Source organism: Nerophis ophidion, linkage group LG21 (assembly GCF_033978795.1).
Source record: "Nerophis ophidion isolate RoL-2023_Sa linkage group LG21, RoL_Noph_v1.0, whole genome shotgun sequence".
NCBI lineage: Eukaryota > Metazoa > Chordata > Actinopteri > Syngnathiformes > Syngnathidae > Nerophis > Nerophis ophidion.
Genome location: NC_084631.1, coordinates 40197011 through 40221435, shown reverse-complemented (window position 1 = coordinate 40221435; position 24425 = coordinate 40197011). Strand labels below are relative to the sequence as shown.

The window sequence follows — 24425 nt, the reverse complement described above, 5'->3', positions numbered from 1 at the left end:
GTGGAAATACTGTCGAAGCGCTTTGGGCTCCTTAAAAAGGGGTATAAAAGCGGTATACAAGTACAACCCACACGACGAGTTGAGTTTGTATCAAAAAGTTCTATTTTGGCTTCATCTGACCACATGACATTCTCCCAATCCTCTGCTGTATCATCCATGTATCCTTTTTGGTATAAACTCAACTGGTGGTGTTTGGAGGAAGAAGAATACCGAGTTGCATCCCAAGAACACCACACCTACTGTGAAGCATGGTGGTGGAAACATCATGTTTTGGGGCTGTTTTTCTGCTAAGGGGACAGGACAATTGATCCGTGTTAAGGAAAAAATGAATGGGGCCATGTATCGTGAGATTTTGAGCCAAAAACTCCTTCTATCAGTGAGAGCTTTGAATGGTTGACCAAATACTTTTTTCACATTCTGTCTCTCACAGTTGAAGTGTACCTATGATGAAAATTACAGACCTCTGTCATCATTTTAAGTGGGAGAACTTGCACAATCGCTGGCTGACTAAATACGTTTTGCCCCCTATTATGTTATATCCACTATGGACTGGACTCTCACTATTATGTTAGATCCACTATGGACTGGACTCGCAAACTATTATGTTAGATCCACTATGGACTTGACTCTCACACTATTATGTTAGATCCACTAAGGACTGGACTTTCACTATTATGTTAGATCCACTATGGACTGGACTCTCACACTATTATGTTAGATCCACTATGGACTGGACTCTCACACTATTATGTTAGATCCACTACGGACTGGACTCTCACTATTATGTTGGATCCAATATGGACTGGACTCTCACGATATTATGTTAGATCCACTATGGACTGGACTCTCACTATTATGTTAGATCCACTATGGACTGGACTCTCACTATTATGTTAGATCCACTATGGACTGGACTCGCAAACTATTATGTTAGATCCACTATGGACTTGACTCTCACACTATTATGTTAGATCCACTAAGGACTGGACTTTCACTATTATGTTAGATCCACTATGGACTGGACTCTCACACTATTATGTTAGATCCACTATGGACTGGACTCTCACACTATTATGTTAGATCCACTACGGACTGGACTCTCACTATTATGTTGGATCCAATATGGACTGGACTCTCACGATATTATGTTAGATCCACTATGGACTGGACTCTCACTATTATGTTAGATCCACTATGGACTGGACTCTCACAATATTATGTTAGATCCACTATGGACTGGACTCTGGCACTATTATGTTAGATCCACTATGGACTGGACTCTCACAATATTATGTTAGATCCACTATGGACTGGACTCTCACTATTATGTTAGATCCACTATGGACTGGACTCTCACAATATTATGTTAGATCCACTATGGACCGGACTGTCACTATTATGTTAGCTCCACTATGGACTGGACTCTCACACTATTATGTTAGATCCACTATGGACTGGACTCTCACTATTATGTTAGATCCACTATGGACTGGACTTTCACAATATTATGTTAGATCCACTATGGACTGGACTTTCACTATTATTATGCGCGGATAGGCAATTATATCATCCGCATCCGCATCACCAAAATCGACATCTACCCGCCGTCCACCCGAATCAACAATTTATCGGGACCGTACCCGCCCGCTGAATTATATCAGAGGTTGGCCACCTTTACCACTCATAGAGCTATTTAAATTTGTTTCATACAGAAATGTAGTCAATTGGAGCCGCGACTACACAATAACGTTCATCCTGATGACAAGAACATGGGCGTGCTGTGAAGCCATTGCCTTTGACCCCTTCAACAACATGTACGAACCGATTGTTGGTCCAGCAACATGTTGTGTGTAGCTTTTGCAATCACACGTATGAGATTGAAAGGCATACTGGGTGACACAGAGTACACTGACGGCTGTGATATAAACAACTTTAACACTCACTAATATGCGCCACGCTGTGAAGCCACACAATACAAGATTGACCAACACATTTCGGGAGAACATCCTCACAGTAACACGACATAAACGCAACACAACTAATACCCATAATCCTTTGTATTCATGACACTTCCTGAATATATTTTACACCCCCGCGCCCCCAACCTCTGCCCACCTTACCGACGCACGGGGGGGTGTATAAAATAGTCAGGAAGAGTCATGAATACAAAGGATTATGGGTATTTGTTGTGTTGTGTTACTGTGAGGATGTTCTCCCGAAATGTGTTTGTCCTTCTTGTTTGGTGTGGCTTCACAGTGTGGCGCATATAACTAAGAGTGTTACAATTGTTTATATCACAACCATTAGTGTACTCCGTGTCACCCAGTATGCCTTGCAGTCGTGTGCGTGTTGCCGTGGAAACCACACACAACATGTTGCTGGACTGACAAGCAGATCATACATGTTGTAGAGGGCGACAAAGCCAAAGGCTTCATAGCACGCACTAATATTTTATATCGGGGTGACTGCCGGCAGTCATTCAAGAGAATAATAGCTTCTCCTATTGACTTCTTCGCCTTATGACACGGGTCTTAAATGGCTCTTAGAATGGCAAAGGATACCGATCCCAGAACCATGTATATCAAATGTCTCCGGATGGTTCAACCGCCACCCGCCCGAATCTAATTAAAATCTACTTTTTCGTCATGTCACCCGCCCGACCCGTGGTTTACCCGCGGACTTCGCGTGTAAACCGCGGGAATGCCCTCCCGGTAAAAGTTCGAGATGCCACCTCAGTAGAAGCATTTAAGTCTCACCTTAAAACTCATTTGTATACTCTAGCCTTTAAATAGACTCCCTTTTTAGACCAGTTGATCTGCCGTTTCTTTTCTTTTTCTCCTATGTCCCACTCTCCCTTGTGGAGGGGGTCCGGTCCGATCCGGTGGCCATGTACTGCTTCCCTGTGTATCGGCTGGGGACATCTCTGCGCTGCTGATCCGCCTCCGCTTGGGATGGTTTCCTGCTGGCTCCGCTGTGAACGGGACTCTCGCTGCTGTGTTGGATCCGCTTTGGACTGGACTCTCGCAACTGTGTTGGATCCATTATGGATTGAACTTTCACAGTATCATGTTAGACCCGCTCGACATCCATTGCTTTCCTCCTCTCCAAGGTTCTCATAGTCATCATTGTCACCGACGTCCCACTGGGTGTGAGTTTTCCTTGCCCTTATGTGGGCCTACCGAGGATGTTGTAGTGGTTTGTGTTGTGGTTTGTGCAGCCCTTTGAGACACTAGTGCTTTAGGGCTATATAAGTAAACATTGAATGATTGATTGATTGATATATATATATATGTGTGTGTGTGTGTGTGTGTGTGTGTGTGTGTGTGTGTGTGTACCTGGTATTCTTCCTCAGTGTCAAGAGGAGAGGTCTATTTGAGGGCAGGTGCTTATTTGTGGAGGGTTTTTTATTTAGGTTAAGCATTTATTGAGGAAAGGAGGTCACATTTCGAGGGGAAAAAAACAACATATAAAAGTAGATTTTGATTGTAAATGGGTTCACAATCTGCTAATATGACAATCATTACACAGTGTTGTTTGGCAGACATTACCAGAGATTTTGGAAGTGGCTGACCAGACGAACGCTGGCTTTCTGCGGTCGCCATAAGCGGGACGGACGGTCTTCCAGGTAGTCTCTGATCTCTTTCAGCTGCGATGGAATCTCTGACGGCCTTTAGAGTTTCCACTGATGCAGAGGTGGGGAACACCAGGTGAGTGTCGGCCTATAAGAGAAACAAAACCACACACAGATAGTAAAGGATTTGTCTACCATATTTTTCGGTTCTCGCCCGGAAAAGGGTGAAGTGCTATCTCTGGGTTGGGGAGGAGACCCTGACTCAGTGAGGGAAGAGTGGATGGTGAGATCGACAGATCGACAGGCGGATCGGTGCGGCATCTTCAGTAATGCGGACGTTGTATCGATCCGTTGTAGTGAAGTAGGAGCTGAGCCGGAAGGCAAAGCTCTCAATTTACCGGTCGATCTACGTTCTCATCCTCACCTATGGTCATGAGCTTTGGGTTATGACCGAAAGGACAAGATCACAGATAAAGCGGCCAAAATGAGTTTGGGTCTCTCCCTTAGAGATAGGGTGAGAAGCTCTGCCATCCGGGAGGAACTCAAAGTAAAGCCGCTGCTCCTTCACATGGAGAGGAGCCAGATGAGGTGGTTCGGGCATCTGGTCAGGATGCCACCCGAACGCCTCCCGAGGGAGGTGTTTAGGGCACGTCCAACTGATAGGAGGCCACGGGGAAGACCCAGGACACGTTGGGAAGACTATGTCTCCCGGCTGGCCTGGGAACGCCTCAGGATCCCCTGGGAGGAGCTGGACGAAGTGGCTGGGGAGAGGGAAGTCTGGGCGTCCCTGCTTAGGCTGCTGCCCCCGCTACCCCACCTCGAATAAGTGGACGAAGATAAATCGATGGATGGCACTATGGACTGGACTCTCACTATTATGTTAGATCCACTATGAACTGGACTCTCACTATTATGTTAGATCCACTATAGACTAGACTCTCACACTATTATGTTAGATCCACTATGGACTGGACTTTCACTATTATGTTAGATCCACTATGGACTGGACTCTCACTATTATGTTAGATCCACTATGGACTGGACTCTCACTATTATGTTAGATCCACTGTGGACTGGACTCTCACTATTATGTTAGATCCACTATGGACTGGACTCTCCCCATTATGTTAGATCCACTATGGACTGGACTCTCACACTATCATGTAAGATCCATTATGGACTGGACTCTCACTATTATGTTAGATCCACTATGGACTGGACTTTCACTATTATGTTAGATCCACTATGGACTGGACTCTCACTATTATGTTAGATCCACTATGGACTGGACTCTCACTATTATGTTAGATCCACTATGGACTGGACTCTCACTATTATGTTACATCCACTATGGACTGGACTCTCACACTATCATGTAAGATCCATTATGGACTGGACTCTCACTATTATGTCAGATCCACGATGGACTAGACTCTCACACTATTATGTTAGATCCACTATGGACTGGACTCTCACTATTATGTTAGATCCACTATGGACTGGACTCTCACACTATTATGTTAGATCCACTATGGACTGGACTCTCACTATTATGTTAAATCCACTATGGACTGGACTCTCACACTATTATGTTAGATCCACTATGGACTGGACTTTCACACTTTTATGTTAGATCCACTATGGATTGGACTCTCACTGTTATGTTAGATCCACTATGGACTGGACTTTCACACTATTATGTTAGATCCTTTATGGACTGGACTCTCACTATTATGTTAGATCCACTATGGACTGGACTCTCACTATTATGCTAGATCCACTATGGACTGGACTTTCACACTATTATGTTAGATCCACTATGGACTGGACTTTCACAATATTATGCTAGACGTCCATTGCATCCGGTCTCCCCTAGATGGGAGTCACCTACATCTGCGGTCCTCTCCAAGGTTTCTCACAGTCATTCACATTGACATCCCACTGGGTCGTGAGTTTTTCCTTTCCCTTATGTGGGATCTGAACCGAGGATGTCGTTGTGGCTTGTGCAGCCCTTTGAGACACTTGTGGTTTAGGGTTATATAAATAAACATTGATTGATTGAACGAATGAACATCCTTTAATTTTGCTGATTCATCATGTTTGCCAGGAGTGGTATTACAACAAACATGCACTGTGCAGATATGACAGCTTGAGGTCTTTAGGTAAATGTTGACATACCTCCTTGAAGCCCATCTCGAAGAGGCATTCCACCGCACCGCTGATGGGCAGCAGCTTGGTCGAGAAAGTAGGACCGTCGATGCGAATTGATCGATACTTTTCCAAGTTGGGATTTCTGGTGGGAAAGATCATGATGATCAAATGACATCATACTTTAAAGTTACGTCACACTTTGTGGTAATAATACGTTCACACCAGTCCCGTGATTTGATGAACTAATGCCTGAAAGTGATGGTTAAGGTGGCCGCCTTAACAACAAAGAGCCGCCGCCTAAACTAAAGTCTTAACAAGCTGCTCTGCCTCTGCCAGTATGTCTCCCCAGCATTGTCCCACCCACACAACCATCTGATTGGTTACACGCAAAGCGGTAACAGCCAATCAGCAGTGTGTATTCAGAGCGCATGCAACGTGGAGCGAGCAGAAAGGTGTTTTTTGCAGGCAAGGCAGCGGACTCTACCCAAATGATAATAAACACCTCCCAGTAACATCACTATGAGCCCGTTGACCTTCTGGAAACACGCGGCAGCTCAGCTCGCTCGCTGTCCCTGAGGTGAAGGCTAATAGGCGGCATAGCTCGGTTGGTAGAGCGGCCGTGCCAGCAACTTGAGGGTTGCAGGTTCGATTCCCGCTTCCGCCATCCTATTCACTGCCGTTGTGTCCTTGGGCAAGGCACTTTACCCACCTGCTCCCAGTGCCACCCACACTGGTTTAAATGTAACTTAGATATGTTGTCACTAGAGAAAAGCGCTATATAATTCACTTCACTTCACTAATTAGCTATTAGCGTAACGTTAACTCACTGTGTGTTGTGTGTGCGTGCGTGATTGTGTCTGTGCGTGCGTTATAAACAGCAAAGCCTTGTCTGAGAGAAAGACAAGCAATATTGACTTACAGTTAAAAACAAAGTAATTTCACTTGACCTTTTTCTGTGTTAAGGTGTGTTGAAGCAGTAAAAAAACTACATTATGTTAAATGATGAGTTTCTGTCTATGATAGTGCATATTTTTTTTTATTTTTTTTCCAAGATGGCACCGCTGTAGTGGCTGCTGTTGGCAGGAGCTCTGTGCTCTTTGTGTTTCCCTCTTGTTTTCATGTGTTTATATATATATATATATATATTTATATATATATATATATATATATATATATATATATGTATGTATGTGTGGGAAAATCACAAGACTACTTCATCTCTACAAAACTGTTTCATGAGGGGTTCCCTCAATCATCTCCTGTAACATGCCGTACATGCTAGTATTAATAAACAATATCAGTATGTATAAAACTGTGCGATGCCGTACATGCTAGTATTAATAAACAATATCAGTATGTATAAAACTGTGCGATGCCGTACATGCTAGTATTAATAAACAATATCAGTATGTACAAACCTGTAACATGCCGTACATACTAGTATTAATAAACAATATCAGTATGTATAAACCTGTGCGATGCCGTACATGCTAGTATTAATAAACAATATCGGTATGTATAAACCTGTAACATGCCGTACATGCTAGTATTAATAAACAATATCAGTGTGTATAAACCTGTGCGATGCCGTACATGCTAGTATTAATAAACAATATCAGTATGTATAAACCTGTGCCATGCCGTACATGCTAGTATTAATAAACAATATCAGTATGTATAAAGCTGTGCGATGCCGTACATGCTAGTATTAATAAACAATATCAGTATGTATAAAGCTGTGCCATGCCGTACATGCTAGTATTAATAAACAATATCAGTATGTATAAAACTGTGCGATGCCGTACATGCTAGTATTAATAAACAATATCAGTATGTATAAAACTGTGCGATGCCGTACATGCTAGTATTAATAAACAATATCAGTATGTATAAAACTGTGCGATGCGGTACATGCTAGTATTAATAAACAATATCAGTATGTATAAAACTGTGCGATGCCGTACATGCTAGTATTAATAAACAATATCAGTGTGTATAAACCTGTAACATGCCGTACATGCTAGTATTAATAAACAATATCAGTATGTATAAAGCTGTGCAATGCCGTACATGCTAGTATTAATAAACAATATCAGTATGTATAAAGCTGTGCGATGCCGTACATGCTAGTATTAATAAACAATATCAGTATGTATAAAGCTGTGCGATGCCGTACATGCTAGTATTAATAAACAATATCAGTCTGTATAAACCTGTGCGATGCCGTACATGCTAGTATTAATAAACAATATCAGTATGTATAAACCTGTGCGATGCCGTACATGCTAGTATTATTAAACAATATCAGTATGTATAAACCTGTGCGATGCCGTACATGCTAGTATTATTAAACAATATCAGTATGTATAAACCTGTGCGATGCCGTACATGCTAGTATTAATAAACAATATCAGTATGTATAAACCTGTGCGATGCCGAACATGCTAGTATTAATAAACAATATCAGTATGTATAAACCTGTGCGATGCCGAACATGCTAGTATTAATAAACAATATCAGTATGTATAATACTGTGCGATGCCGTACATACTAGTATTAATAAACAATATAGATATGTGCATTTAGTCAGAAAGAAGTCGTCTTACCTTAAGATATTGTCGGCGTATGTAAGTAACAACTTGCACACATCCAAGAAGACGTCCTCAGAATTGTGACATAATTGAGTGACTGCTGGCGACAAAGTCATTTTTCTTCTTTTAATGGCCCTTTTCTGTCAAATGTTGCCTGCTTGGCTGCTAGCTGCTTAGCTAATAAGTACAAGTACTGCGTTTTCCTGTGCTGATCAATCGACATGTTGGCAAGCAGTGGCGCCACCTGCTGGACTGGAGGCTCCACTGTCTATTTATTATTATTATTATTATTAATATTATTGTACATTGCACATAGTTACACCTGCTGGACTGGAGGTTCCACCTTCTATGTATTATAATTATTATTATTAATGTACAATGCACATAGTTACACCATTTGTTATAATTATTATTAATGTACAATGCACATAGTTACACCTTCTGGACTGGAGGCTCTACTTTTATTTATTATTATTATTATTATTATTATAATTATTAATGTACACTGCACATAGTTACAGGATAACAATGCACCAACACACTGAGGCACTTCCAGAAGAATATCATGTTTACTTACCACCTTTCACATCACCATTAACAATGCATATGATACATGAATAAAACAATTATTGTACTAACAAAACCTGTTAAAGAAAGTAAGACAAATTACTACAATAATTGTTGTCTTTATAATCTATTTTTCAACTTTTAGTTAAAAACACACAGTACTTCATCAAACAAGTACTACTAGTCTAAAACACACAGTACTTCATCAAACAAGAACTACTAGTCTAAAACACGCAGTACTTCATCAAACAAGTACTACTAGTCTAAAACACGCAGTACTTCATCAAACATGTACTACTAGTCTAAAACACGCAGTACTTCATCAAACATGTACTACTAAACTAAAACACACAGTACGTCATCAAACAAGTACTACTAGTCAAAAACACACAGTACGTCATCAAAAATGTACTATTATGATAAAACACACAGTACTTCATCAAACATGTACAATTAGGATAAATCACAGTACTTCATCAAACAAGTACTACTAGTCTAAAACACACAGTACTTCATCAAACAAGTACTATTAAACTAAAACACACAGTACTTCATCAAACAAGTACTACTAAACTAAAACACACAGTATTTCATCAAACAAGTACTACTAGTCTAAAACACGCAGTACTTCAAACAATTACTTCTATGCTAAAACACACAGTACTTCATCAAACAAGTACTATTAAACTAAAACACACAGTACTTCATCAAACAAGTACTACTAGTCTAAAACACACAGTACTTCATCAAGCAAGTACTATTAAACTTAAACACACTACTTCATCAAACAAGAACTACTAAACTAAAACACACTACTTCATCAAACAAGTACTACTAGTCTAAAACACGCAGTACTTCATCAAACAAGTACTACTAAACTAAAACACACAGTACTTCATCAAACAAGTACTACTAGTCGAAAACACACAGTACTTCATCAAACAAGTACTACTAGTCTAAAACACACGGTACTTCATCAAACAAGTACTACTAGTCTAAAACACGCAGTACTTCATCAAACAAGTACTACAAGTCTAAAACATGCAGTACTTCATCAAACAAGAACTACTAAACTAAAACACACAGTACTTCATCAAACAAGTACTACAAGTCTAAAACACACAGTACTTCATCAAACAAGTACTACAAGTCTAAAACATGCAGTACTTCATCAAACAAGTACTACAAGTCTAAAACATGCAGTACTTCATCAAACAAGAACTACTAAACTAAAACACACACTACTTCATCAAACAAGTACTACTAGTCTAAAACACGCAGTACTTCATCAAACAAGTACTACTAGTCTAAAACACACAGTACTTCATCAAACAAGTACTACTAGTCTAAAACACACAGTACTTCATCAAACAAGTACTACTAGTCTAAAACACGCAGTACTTCATCAAACAAGTACTACTAGTCTAAAACACGCAGTACTTCATCAAACAAGTACTACTAGTCTAAAACACGCAGTACTTCATCAAGCAAGTACTATTAAACTAAAACACACTACTTCATCAAACAAGAACTACTAAACTAAAACACACAGTACTTCATCAAACAAGTACTACAAGTCTAAAACATGCAGTACTTCATCAAACAAGTACTACTAGTCTAAAACACACAGTACTTCATCAAACAAGTACTACTAGTCTAAAACACGCAGTACTTCATCAAACAAGTACTACTAGTCTAAAACACGCAGTACTTCATCAAACAAGTACTACTAGTCTAAAACACGCAGTACTTCATCAAACAAGTACTACCAGTCTAAAACACGCAGTACTTCATCAAGCAAGTACTATTAAACTAAAACACACTACTTCATCAAACAAGAACTACTAAACTAAAACACACAGTACTTCATCAAACAAGTACTACAAGTCTAAAACATGCAGTACTTCATCAAACAAGTACTACTAAACTAAAACACACAGTACTTCATCAAACAAGTACTACTAGTCGAAAACACACAGTACTTCATCAAACAAGTACTACTAGTCTAAAACACGCAGTACTTCATCAAACAAGTACAACTAGTCTAAAACACGCAGTACTTATTCAAAAATGTACTATTATGATAAAACACACAGTACTTCATCAAACAAGTACTACTAAACTAAAACACACAGTACTTCATCAAACAAGTACTACTAAACTAAAACACACAGTACTTCATCAAACAATTACTTCTATGCTAAAACACAGTAGTTCATCAAACAAGTACTACTAGTCTAAAACACACAGTACTTCATCAAAAATGTACTATTATGATAAAACACACAGTACTTCATCAAACAAGTACTACTAGTCCAAAACACACAGTACTTCATCAGACGAGTATTTCTAGGCTAAAACACAGTACTTCATCAAACAATTACTACAAGTCTCAAACACACAATACTTCATTAAACAAGTACTACTAGTCTAAAACACACAGTACTTCATCAAATATGTAATATTAGGATAAAAGAATACTTAATCAAAGAAGTACTTGTATATTGTAAAACACGCAGTACTTCATCAGAGAAGTACTTTTATAGTGTAAAACACGCAGTACTTCATCAAAGAAGTACTGGTATAGTGTAAAACACGCAGTACTTCATCAAACAAGTACTTGTATAGTGTAAAACACACAGTACTTCATCAAACAAGTACTTGTATAGTGTAAAACACACAGTACTTCATCAAACAAGTACTGGTATAGTGTAAAACATACAGTACTTCATCAAATAAGTACTTGTATAGTGTAAAACACAGTACTTCATCAAAAAAGTACTTGCATAGTGTAAAACACGCAGTACTTCATCAAAGAAGTTCTGGTATAGTGTAAAACATACAGTACTTCATCAAATAAGTACTTGTATAGTGTAAAACACACAGTACTTCATCAAAGAAGTACTGGTATAGTGTAAAACACACAGTACTTCATCAAACAAGTACTTGTATAGTGTAAAACATACAGTACTTCATCAAACAAGTACTTGTATAGTGTAAAACACACAGTACTTCATCAAACAAGTACTTGTATAGTGTAAAACACACAGTACTTCATCAAAGAAGTACTTGTATAGTGTAAAACACACAGTACTTCATCAAATAAGTACTTGTATAGTGTAAAACACGCAGTACTTCATCAAAGAAGTACTTGTATAGTGTAAAACACAGTACTTAATCAAAGAAGTACTTGCATAGTGTAAAACACACAGTACTTCATCAAACAAGTACTTGTATAGTGTAAAACACACAGTACTTCATCAAATAAGTACTTGTATAGTGTAAAACACACAGTACTTCATCAAATAAGTACTTGTATGGTGTAAAACATGCAGTACTTCATCAAAGAAGTACTTGTATAGTGTAAAACACGCAGTACTTAATCAAAGAAGTACTTGTATAGTGTAAAACACGCAGTACTTCATCAAAGAAGTACTTGTATAGTGTAAAACACACAGTACTTAATCAAAGAAGTACTTGTATAGTGTAAAACACGCAGTACTTAATCAAAGAAGTACTTGTATAGTGTAAAACACACAGTACTTCATCAAATAAGTACTTGTATAGTGTAAAACACACAGTACTTCATCAAATAAGTACTTGTATGGTGTAAAACATGCAGTACTTCATCAAAGAAGTACTTGTATAGTGTAAAACACGCAGTACTTAATCAAAGAAGTACTTGTATAGTGTAAAACACAGTACTTCATCAAACAAGTACTACTAGCCTAAAACAGTACTTCCTCAAAGTATTACTTTTATAGTGTAAAACACACAGTACTTCATCAAAGAAGTACTTGTATAGTGTAAAACACACAGTACTTCATCAAACAAGTACTACTAGCCTAAAACAGTACTTCATCAAAGTAGTACTTTTATAGTGTAAAACACACAGTACTTCATCAAAGTACTTGTATAGTGTAAAACACACAGTACTTCATCAAATAAGTACTTGTACAGTGTAAAACACGCAGTACTTCATCAAAGAAGTACTTGTATAGTGTAAAACACACAGTACTTCATCAAAGAAGTACTTGCATAGTGTAAAACACGCAGTACTTCATCAAAGAAGTACTTGTATAGTGTAAAACACGCAGTACTTCATTAAAGAAGTACTTGTATAGTGTAAAACACGCAGTACTTCATCAATAAGTACTTGTATAGTGTAAAATACACAGTATTTCATCAAAGTAGTTGTATAGTGTAAAACACACAGTACTTCATCAAAGAAGTACTTGTATAGTGTAAAATACACAGTATTTCATCAAAGAAGTAGTTGTATAGTGTAAAATACACAGTATTTCATCAAAGAAGTAGTTGTATAGTGTAAAACACACAGTACTTCATCAAAGAAGTACTTGTATAGTGTAAAACACGTAGTACTTCATCAAAGAAGTACTGGTATAGTGTAAAACACACAGTACTTCATCAAAGAAGTACTTTTATAGTGTAAAATACACAGTATTTCATCAAAGAAGTACTTGTATAGTGTAAAACACACAGTACTTCATCAAAGAAGTACTTGTATAGTGTAAAACACACAGTACTTCATCAAAGAAGTACTTGTATAGTGTAAAACACACAGTACTTCATCAAAGAAGTACTTGTATAGTGTAAAACACGCAGTACTTCATCAAAGAAGTACTGGTATCGTGTAAAACACGCAGTACTTCATCAAAGAAGTACTTGTATCGTGTAAAACACGCAGTACTTCATCAAAGAAGTACTTGTATAGTGTAAAACACGCAGTACTTCATCCAAGAAGTACTGTGTTGAGAGAAGAATGCTATGTGGTGTTTAGTGAAGTATAAAATATGTGTGATCTTCCTTGAGATGAGAAAAAGATGTAAAGAATGAAGAAAAGAATGAGAAATGTTCCATGAGTGACTTTTATTGGCAAAGTGAATCTAATGTGATTATTCCATTCATCCATCCATCCATTTTCTACCGCTTGTCCCTTTTGGGGTCGCTGTTGATCAGAAATCAGAGAACAACATGAGGAGGATTTGACATTCTGGTGATACCACAAGGTGGCGCCTTGACTACAAACACTTTTATTTGCTACTAGTCTTGACTGTCATGCGGATCATTTCACATAAAGATGGAAATATTCCAGCAAGTCAGAGAAATGCTAGTAAAACATGAAAGGTGGTGGAAACATCTAACTTGTGAACGCAGGCCAGCAGGGGGCAACACACTCTTATACTCCTACAAAATACTCCATGATGTCATCATGTACTTGTGTATTTATGTAACAATGTTGTCATCATGTACTTGTATGTTTTGTATATGATGATGTCATCACCTACAAAATACACAGTACATGATTTCATCACCCACAAAATGCACATGCACGTGATGATGTCATCATGTACTTGCGTATTTATGTAACAATGTTGTCATCATGTACTTGTATGTTTTGTATATGATGATGTCATCACCTACAAAATACACATTACATGATTTCATCACCGACAAAATACAGCACATGATGATGTCATCACCTACAAAATACACAGTACATGATGATGTCATCACCTACAAAATACACATTACATGATTTCATTACCTACAAAATACAGTACATGATGTCATCACCTACAAATTGCACATGCACGTGATGATGTCATCATGTACATGTACTAAATGTCATCATGTACTCGTGTATTTATGTAACAATGTTGTCATCATGTACTTGTGTATTTTGTACATCATCATGTCATCGCCTACAAAATATACAAGTACATGACTTGTGTATTTTGCATATGATGATGTCATCCCCAACAAAATACACATTACATGATTTCACCACTTACAAAATACAGTCCATGATGACGTCATCACCTACAAAATACACATTACATGATGTCATCACCTACAAAATGCAGATGCATTTGATGGTCATCATGTACTTGCGTATTTATGTAACAATGTTGTCATCATGTACTTGTATGTTTTGTATATGATGATGTCATCACCTACAAAATACACTTTACATGATGTCATCACCTACAAAATGCAGATGCACGTGATGATGTCATCATGTACTTGCGTATTTATGTAACAATGTTGTCATCATGTACTTGTATGTTTTGTATATGATGATGTAATCACCTACAAAATACAGTCCATGATGACGTCATCACCTACAAAATACACATTACATGATTTCATCACCTACAAAATACAGCACATGATGATGTCATCACCTACAAAATACACATTACATGATTTCATCACCTACAAAATACAGCACATGATGATGTCATCACCTACAAAATACAGTACATGATGTCATCACCTACAAAATGCACATGCACGTGATGATGTCATCACGTACATGTACTAAATGTCATCATGTACTCGTGTATTTATGTAACAATGTTGTCATCATGTACTTGTGTATTTTGTACATCATCATGTCACCGCCTACAAAATATACAAGTACATGACTTGTGTATTTTGCATATGATGATGTCATCCCCTACAAAATACACATTACATGATTTCACCACTTACAAAGTACAGTCCATGACGATGTCATCACCTACAAAATACATATTACATGATTTCATCACCTACAAAATACACAGTACATGATGATGTCATCACCTACGAAATACACATTACATAATGCCACGTACAAAATACACATGTATGTGATGATGTCATCGTGTACATGTATTTTGTACATATCACCTACAAAGTACATGATGTCATCACCTACAAAATACACAGTGCATGATGTCATCACCTACAAAATACACATGTACACAACGACATACATGCATATTTTGTTGAAGTCATCATGCACTCGTGTATTTTCTAAGTGATGACGTCATCCTGTGCTTCAGTCATTTGTATGTGATGACATCATCATGTAATGTGTATCCTATAGATGATGACAATTTAATGTACAAAATACATGTACATGACATCATCATGTAATGTGTACTTTATAGGTGATGAAATGTTAATCTACAAAACACGTACACAATGACATCATCACGTGCTTGTGATGACATCATCATGTAATGTGTATTTTATAGGTGATGACATGTTAATCTACGAAACACACGTACACAATGACATAATCACGTGCTTGTGATGACATCATCATGTAATGTGTATTTTGTAGGTGACATGTACAGAGTACATGAACATGATGACGTCATCATGTAGTACTTTGTTAGGTGATGATATCATCATTAATGTATATTTCGTAGGTGATGACATCATCATGTAATGTGTTATTTTGTAGGTGATATCATCATGTCATGTGTATTTTGTAGGTGATATGTGCAAAATACATGTACACGATGACATTATCACATGTGTATTTTGTACGTGACATGTACAGAGTACATGAACATGATGACGTCATCATGTAGTACTTTGTTAGGTGATGATATCATCATTAATGTATATTTTGTAGGTGATGACATCATCATGTAATGTGTATTTTGTAGGTGATATCATCATGTAATGTATATTTTGTAGGTGATGACATCATCGTGTATGTATATTTTGTAGGTGATGACATCATCATGTACAAAATACAGGTACACGATTACATCAACACATACGTGTGTATTTTGTAGATGATGACATCATTGATAGAGTAAAGTCCGAGGCGTGGTCACCATTGTTGTTGCAGTGAGGTCATCGCTCATGTTTGGGCTGGTCAGCCGGCTCCAACGCGCTGATGCCAGGCCCGCCGCCGTGTTTGCGCGAGGCGGCAGCAGAAAAGTCGGCCACCACGGGGCAGTGATCTGACGCCACGCCCCCCCATGACCAATTGTCAGGAATCCAAGGGTTGGTCAAACCTTCTCGTACGACCGTGCAATGTCCTGACAAGCACAAAACAAACCCTCTTTAGTCACAGCGTCATATTGTCTCGTACATGGTATGAATTATTATACACAATCACTTCCGTTGTCAACAATCAATTATTTATTTTTATTGACCCACACAATCATTTCCGCAAGTAAGCAGAAAGAAAAGTCTGCATGATGTTGACATACTTCCAGTTGTGGAACTTCAATGTCTTCTTTTAGATGTTCATTACTATGCACTGTCTATAACAAATAAATATACTTCAAATAAATAGTTGTTATTTTTTATATATAATAAATATATATGTTAGTAATTGTGCACTGAAGAAGTTATGTAAGTACTTATATATTTAAGTTGTTTAGTACTTGTGTATATTTAAGAAGTTATTTCAGTACCAAGTATATCAAGTTATATTAGTAGTAATATATTAATATAAGTTATTTTGAGAGAGAGAACCTACAATGAAGAGAGAACCTACCAGTGAGAGAAATCCTACAATGGAGAGAGAACCTACCACTGAGAGAAAAATTACCTTTGAGAGAGAACCTACGACCATTTAAAGACAACCTACTTCCATTTAGAGAGAAGCAGCCACTGAGAGAGAACCTACAGTACTACCATTGAGAAATACCTTACTACCATTGAGATAGAAGCTACAATGAGAGAGAACCTACCATGGACAGAGAACCTACTAACATTGAGAAAGAACTTACTAGCATTTAGATAGAAGCTGCATGGAGAGACAACCTACCACCATTGAGGGAGAACCTACCACCATTTAGAGATACCTTAATACCACTGAGAGAGAACCTACCATGGAGAAAGAACCTACGAACATCGAGAGAGAACCGAACATGGAGAGAGAACCTACTACCATTGAGGAAAAACCTACCATTATTTAGAGATACCTTACTACCACTGAGAGAGAAACTACTCTGTGGAGAGAACCGACCATGGAGAGAGAACCTACTACAGTGGAGAGAGAACCTACTACAATTGAGGGAGAACCTACCATTATTTAGAGATACCTTACTACCACTGAGAGAGAAACTACCCTGTGGAGAGAACCGACCATCGATAGAGAACCTACTACCATGTAGAGAGAACCTACTACCATTGAGGGAGAACCTACCATTATTTAGAGATACCTTACTACCACTGGGAGATAAAGTACCCTGTAGAGAGAACCATCTATGGAGAGAGAACCTACTACCATTGAGGGAGAACCTACCATTATTTAGAGATACCTTACTACCATTGAGAGAGAAACTACCCTGTAGAGAGAACCGACCATGGAGAGAGAACCTACTACCATTGAGGGAGGACCTACCATTATTTAGAGATACCTTACTACCACTGGGAGAGAAACTACCCAGTAGAGAACCATCCATGGAGAGAGAACCTACTACCATGGAGAGAGAACCTACTACCATTGAGGGAAAACATACCACCATTTAGAGAAAACCTTACTACCATGGAGAGAGAACCTACCATGGATAAATAACTTACAAGCATTTAGATATAAGCTCCATATAGAGACAACCTACTACCATTGGGGGAGAACCTACCACTATTTAGAGATACCTTAGAACCACGGAAAGAGAACCTACCTTGGAGAGAGAACCTACCATGGAGAGAGAACCTACTACCATCGAGAGAGAACCTACTACCATCAAGAGAGAACCTACTACCATTGAGGGAGAACCTACCATTATTTAGAGATACCTTACTACCATGAAGAGAGAACCTACTACCATTGAGGGAAAACCCACCACCATTTAGACATATTTTACTACCATTGAGAGAGAACCTACCATGGAGAGAGAACCTTCCATATAGAGAGAACCTACTACCATTGAGGGGAAACCTACCACCATTTAGAGATGCCTTACCACCATTGAGAGAGAACCTACAGTACCCTGGGGAGAGAAACTACCATAGAAAGAGAAGCTACTAGCATGAAGAAAGAACCTACCAGAGTAGATCTTCTTGAGAGAGCGGCTCAGCCAGATGTTGTCCAGGCAGTGTGTTCCCTGAGGGCAGCTGGTGCTGATGTTGGTGAAGTGCTTGGCTGCTAGCAGAGCAGACATCTTCTCTTTCCTCAGGAAGTCCAGCTCAGCGCTCTGAGGAGGACGTCCAAAGTCTCCCAGCACCACAACCTCCTTCTCACCTGTGCAGCAACATCCAACAACCATCACAACTCACCTGTGCAGCAACATCCAACAACCGTCACAACTCACCTGTGCAGCAACATCCAACAACCATCACAACTCCCCTGTGCAGCAACATCCAAAAACCATCACACCTCACCTGTGCAGCAACATCCAACAACCATCACAACTCACCTGTGCAGCAACATCCAACAACCATCACATCTCACCTGTGCAGCAACACCCAACAACCATCACAACTCCCCTGTGCAGCAACACCCAACAACCATCACAACTCCCCTGTGCAGCAACATCCAACAACCATCACAACTCACCTGTGCAGCAACATCCAACAACCATCACAACTCACCTGTGCAGCAACATCCAACAACCATCACAACTCACCTGTGCAGCAACATCCAAAAACCATCACACCTCACCTGTGCAGCAACATCCAACAACCATCACAACTCACCTGTGCAGCAGCATCCAACAACCATCACAACTCACCTGTGCAGCAACATCCAACAACCATCACAACTCACCTGTGCAGCAACATCCAACAACCATCACAACTCACCTGTGCAGCAACATCCAACAACCATCACAACTCACCTGTGCAGCAACATCCAACAACCATCACAACTCACCTGTGCAGCAACATCCAACAACCATCACAACTCCCCTGTGCAGCAACATCCAACAACCATCACAACTCACCTGTGCAGCAACATCCAACAACCATCACAACTCACCTGTGCAGCAACATCCAACAACCATCACAGTGCACACCCACAACTCACCTCACCTTCTTGCTCGGTGAGCACACCTTTGCACTTACGTAGTGCACGTGTGTGTGTGTATGTGTGTGTGTTTGTGTGTGTGTGTGTGTGTGTGTGTGTGTGTGTGTGTGTGTGTGCGTGCGTATTGGGGGATAGAGCAAATCTCAAGGTAGGAATTGAGTACTAAAGAGAACTAGAGTTTATTCGATTGTACGAAAGTGTAGTTTAACTGTGGGTGTGGGTGTAAGAACGTATGTAAGGATGTGTGTAAGAAAGTATGTAAGTATGTGTGTAAAAGTATGGATGTAAGTATGTGTGTGTAAATACTTGGATTTAAGTGTGTGTAAAAGTTTGGGTATAAGTATGTGTGTAAAAGTATGGCAGTAAATATGTGTGTAAGAAGGTATGTAAGTATGTGTGTAAAAATATGGATGTAAGTATATGTGTAAATGCATGGGTGTAAGAAGGTATGTAAGAATTTATGTAAGTATGTGTGTAAAAAATATAGATGTAAGTATGTGTGTAAGAAGGTATGTAAGTATGTGTGTAAGAAGGTATGTAAGTATGTGTAAGAAGGTATGTAAGTATGTGTGTAAGAAGGTATGTAAGTGTGGATGTAAGTATGTGTATAAGAAGGTATGTAAGTATACTTGTAAGAAGGTATGTAAGTATGCGTGTAAAAGTATGAATGTAGGTATGTGTGTAAGTGTGGATGTAAGTATGTGTGTAAGAAGGTGTGTAAGTATGTGTGTAAAAGTATGGATGTAAGTATGTGTGTAAGAAGGTATGTAAGTATGTGTGTAAGAACATATGTAAGTATGTAAGTGTGGATGTAAGTATGTGTGTAAGAAGTTATCTAAGTATGTGTGTAAAAGTATGGCTGTAAGTATGTGTGTAAGAAGGTATGTAAGTATGTGTGTAAGAAGGTATGTAAGTATGTGTGTAAGAAAGTGTGTAAGTATGTGTGTAAGAAGGTATGTAAGTATGTGTGTAAAAATATGGATGTAAGTATATGTGTAAATGCATGGATGTAAGAAGGTATGTAAGAAATTATGTAAGTACGTGTGTAAAAAATATAGATGTAAGTATGTGTGTAAGAAGGTATGTAAGTATGTGTGTAAGAAGGTATGTAAGTATGTGTAAGAAGGTATGTAAGTATGCGTGTAAGTGTGGATGTAAGTATGTGTGTAAGAAGGTATGTAAGTATACTTGTAAGAAGGTATGTAAGTATGCGTGTAAAAGTATGAATGTAGGTATGTGTGTAAGTGTGGATGTAAGTATGTGTGTAAGAAGGTATGTAAGTATGTGTGTAAAAGTATGGATGTAAGTATGTGTGTAAGAAGGTATGTAAGTATGTGTGTAAGAACGTATGTAAGTATGTGTGTAAGTGTGGATGTAAGTATGTGTGTAAGAAGTTATCTTAGTATGTGTGTAAAAGTATGGCTGTAAGTATGTGTGTAAGAAGGTATGTAAGTATGTGTGTAAGAAGGTATGTAAGAATGTGTGTAAAAAAGTGTGTAAGTATGCGTGTAAGAAGGTATGTAAGTATGTGTGTAAGAAAGTATGTAAGTATGCATGTAAGAAGGTATGTAAGTATGCGTGTAAAAAGGTATGTAAGTCTGCGTGTAAGAAGGTATGTAAGTATGTGTGTAAGAAAGTATGTAAGTATGTGTGTAAGAAAGTGTGTAAGCATGCGTGTAAGAAGGTATGTAAGTATGTGTGTAAGAAAGTGTGTAAGTTTGCGTGTAAGAAGGTATGTATGTGTGTAAGAAAGTATGTAAGTATGCGTGTAAGATGGCATGTAAGCATGTGTGTAAGAAAGTATGTAAGTATGTGTGTAAGAAAGTGTGTAAGTTTGCGTGTAAGAAGGTATGTAAGTATGTGTGTAAGAAAGTGTGTAAGTTTGCGTGTAAGAAGGTATGTATGTGTGTAAGAAAGTATGTAAGTATGCGTGTAAGAAGGTATGTAAGTATGCGTGTAAGAAGGTATGTAAGTATGCGTGTAAGAAGGTATGTAAGTATGTATGTAAGAAAGTATGTAAGTATGTGTGTAAGAAAGTATGTATGCATGTAAGAAGGTATGTAAGTATGTGTGTAAGAAGGTATGTAAGTATGTGTGTAAAAAAGTATGTAAGTATGTGTGTAAGAAAGTAAGTATGTGTGTAAGAATGTATGTAAGGATGCGTGTAAGAAGGTATGTAAGTATGTATGTAAGAAAGTATGTAAGTATGCATGTAAGAAGGTATGTAAGTATGTGTGTAAGAAGGTATGTAAGTATGTGTGTAAAAAAGTATGTAAGTATGTGTGTAAGAAAGTAAGTATGTGTGTAAGAATGTATGTAAGTATGCGTGTAAGAAGGTATGTAAGTATGTGTGTAAGAAAGTATGTATGCGTGTAAGAAGGTATGTAAGTATGTGTGTAAGAAAGTATGTATGTGTGTAAGAAGGTATGTAAGTAGGCGTGTAAAAAGGTATGTAAGTATGCGTGTAAGAAAGTATGTAAGTATGCGTGTAAAAAGGTATGTAAGTATGCGTGTAAGAAGGTATGTAAGTATGCGTGTAAAAAGGTATGTAAGTCTGCATGTAAGAAGGTATGTAAGTATGTGTGTAAGAAAGTATGTAAGTATGTGTGTAAGAAAGTGTGTAAGCATGCATGTAAGAAGGTATGTAAGTATGTGTGTAAGAAAGTGTGTAAGTTTGCGTGTAAGAAGGTATGTATGTGTGTAAGAAAGTATGTAAGTATGCGTGTAAGATGGCATGTAAGCATGTGTGTAAGAAAGTATGTAAGTATGTGTGTAAGAAAGTGTGTAAGTTTGCGTGTAAGAAGGTATGTAAGTATGTGTGTAAGAAAGTGTGTAAGTTTGCGTGTAAGAAGGTATGTATGTGTGTAAGAAAGTATGTAAGTATGCGTGTAAGAAGGTATGTAAGTATGCGTGTAAGAAGGTATGTAAGTATGCGTGTAAGAAGGTATGTAAGTATGTATGTAAGAAAGTATGTAAGTATGTGTGTAAGAAAGTATGTATGCATGTAAGAAGGTATGTAAGTATGTGTGTAAGAAGGTATGTAAGTATGTGTGTAAAAAAGTATGTAAGTATGTGTGTAAGAAAGTAAGTATGTGTGTAAGAATGTATGTAAGGATGCGTGTAAGAAGGTATGTAAGTATGTATGTAAGAAAGTATGTAAGTATGCATGTAAGAAGGTATGTAAGTATGTGTGTAAGAAGGTATGTAAGTATGTGTGTAAAAAAGTATGTAAGTATGTGTGTAAGAAAGTAAGTATGTGTGTAAGAATGTATGTAAGTATGCGTGTAAGAAGGTATGTAAGTATGTGTGTAAGAAAGTATGTATGCGTGTAAGAAGGTATGTAAGTATGTGTGTAAGAAAGTATGTATGTGTGTAAGAAGGTATGTAAGTACGCGTGTAAAAAGGTATGTAAGTATGCGTGTAAGAAAGTATGTAAGTATGCGTGTAAAAAGGTATGTAAGTATGCGTGTAAGAAGGTATGTAAGTATGTGTGTAAGAAGGTATGTAAGTATGCGTGTAAGAAGGTATGTAAGTATGCGTGTAAAAGTAAGATGTGTAGCACTGTGCTAAATGGACATAAATAAGTCTTGATTTGGGGCAAAGTATTTAGAAGATGCTAAGATGCAGCGAGGAAGGAAGCAGTGTCAATATCAAAAGCATAAGCGACCTTTCAGTGTTTCCTGGATGATGGCAGACAGGGGGCGACCTTTGACCTCTGCACTCTGCTCCTGGCCAAGTGTGGGTCGCATGTGGACGTTCACCACAGCCACTTTGTGAGAAGAAATCTGCAGGAGAAAGACAAAAGTATGTTGTGGGCTGCATAACAAAAATGTGCTTATGTTTTGGTGTTATGATGGTTTTAAGGTTAACATTTCCTCGTGGGCTACATAAGTGTTTATCAACCTTTTTTGAGCCAAGGCACATTTTTTGCTTTGAAAAAATGCGGAGGCACACCACCAGCAGAAATCATTAAAAAACAAAACTCAGTTGACAGTAAAAAGTCGTTGTCCCGATTGTTTTATATATGACTTTAAAGCATAAAAGCATGCATGACTATACAGTAGCTCTTGTCTCAAAGCAGGTCACCACCCTGACTTATATTCACTTTGTTGCTGTTTTCCTTTGGAAGTGGGAGGAAGCCGGAGTACCCGGAGGGAACCCCTTCCGCCCGATTGTAGCTGAGATAGGCGCCAGCGCCCCCCGCGACCCCAAAAGGGAATAAGCGGTAGAAAATGGATGGATGGATGGATGCTGTTTTCCTTTGTGAAGTATTTTACTTCTATTTTGGTGGCTTCTTTTTCTTTTTTTGGTATTTTCCCGTAGCAGTTTCATAGCTTCCTTTGAGCGATATTTCCCGCATCTACTTTCTTTTAGCAATCAAGAATATTTCAGTTGTTTTTATCCTTCTTAGTGAATACATTGTTGATTTTAATGTCATGTTCGGATGTACTTTGTGGACGCCGTCTTTGCTCCGCAGTAAGTCTTTGCTGTCGTCCAGCATTCTGTTTTAGTTTACTTTGTAGCCAGTTCTGTTTTAGTTTGGTTCTGCATAGCCTTCCCTAAGCTTCAATGCCTTTTCTTAGGGGGCACTCAACTTTTGTTTATTTTTGGTTTAAGCATTAGACACAATTTTACCTGCACACTGCCTCCCACTGTTTCCGACATCTATCTACAAAGCAGTTAGTACCAGCTGCCACCTACTGATATGGAAAAGTATTACAGGGTCACTCTGCCGAGCTCTAAACCAATGGTCCCC

General features: G+C 38.4%; 2 protein-coding genes across 5 annotated transcripts in view; both read right to left on the bottom strand.

The window, feature by feature from the left end:
- Positions 1-8528, bottom strand: part of LOC133540109 (peptide-N(4)-(N-acetyl-beta-glucosaminyl)asparagine amidase-like) — a 27285-nt gene extending 18757 nt beyond the window's left edge. For all 3 annotated transcript variants that reach the window (XM_061882611.1, XM_061882612.1, XM_061882613.1), the window contains exons 1-3: positions 8329-8528; positions 5750-5864; positions 3549-3719 (exon numbers count right to left, since the gene is read on the bottom strand). In XM_061882611.1, the coding sequence (XP_061738595.1) occupies positions 3549-3719; positions 5750-5864; positions 8329-8429 (387 nt within the window). In that variant the 5' untranslated portion in view covers positions 8430-8528. The remainder of the gene's footprint in view (positions 1-3548; positions 3720-5749; positions 5865-8328) is intronic.
- Positions 8529-13757: 5229 nt separating this feature from the next.
- Positions 13758-24425, bottom strand: part of LOC133540108 (endonuclease/exonuclease/phosphatase family domain-containing protein 1-like) — a 31736-nt gene continuing 21068 nt past the window's right edge. The window contains exons 6-9 of one of the 2 annotated variants that reach the window (XM_061882610.1): positions 23337-23454; positions 18692-18886; positions 16524-16730; positions 13758-13849 (exon numbers count right to left, since the gene is read on the bottom strand). In XM_061882610.1, coding sequence (XP_061738594.1) covers positions 16543-16730; positions 18692-18886; positions 23337-23454 — 501 coding nt within the window. In that variant the 3' untranslated portion in view covers positions 13758-13849; positions 16524-16542. Of the gene's footprint in view, positions 13850-16415; positions 16731-18691; positions 18887-23336; positions 23455-24425 lie in introns of those variants that run through there. The other variant, XM_061882609.1, reaches the window with a different exon arrangement.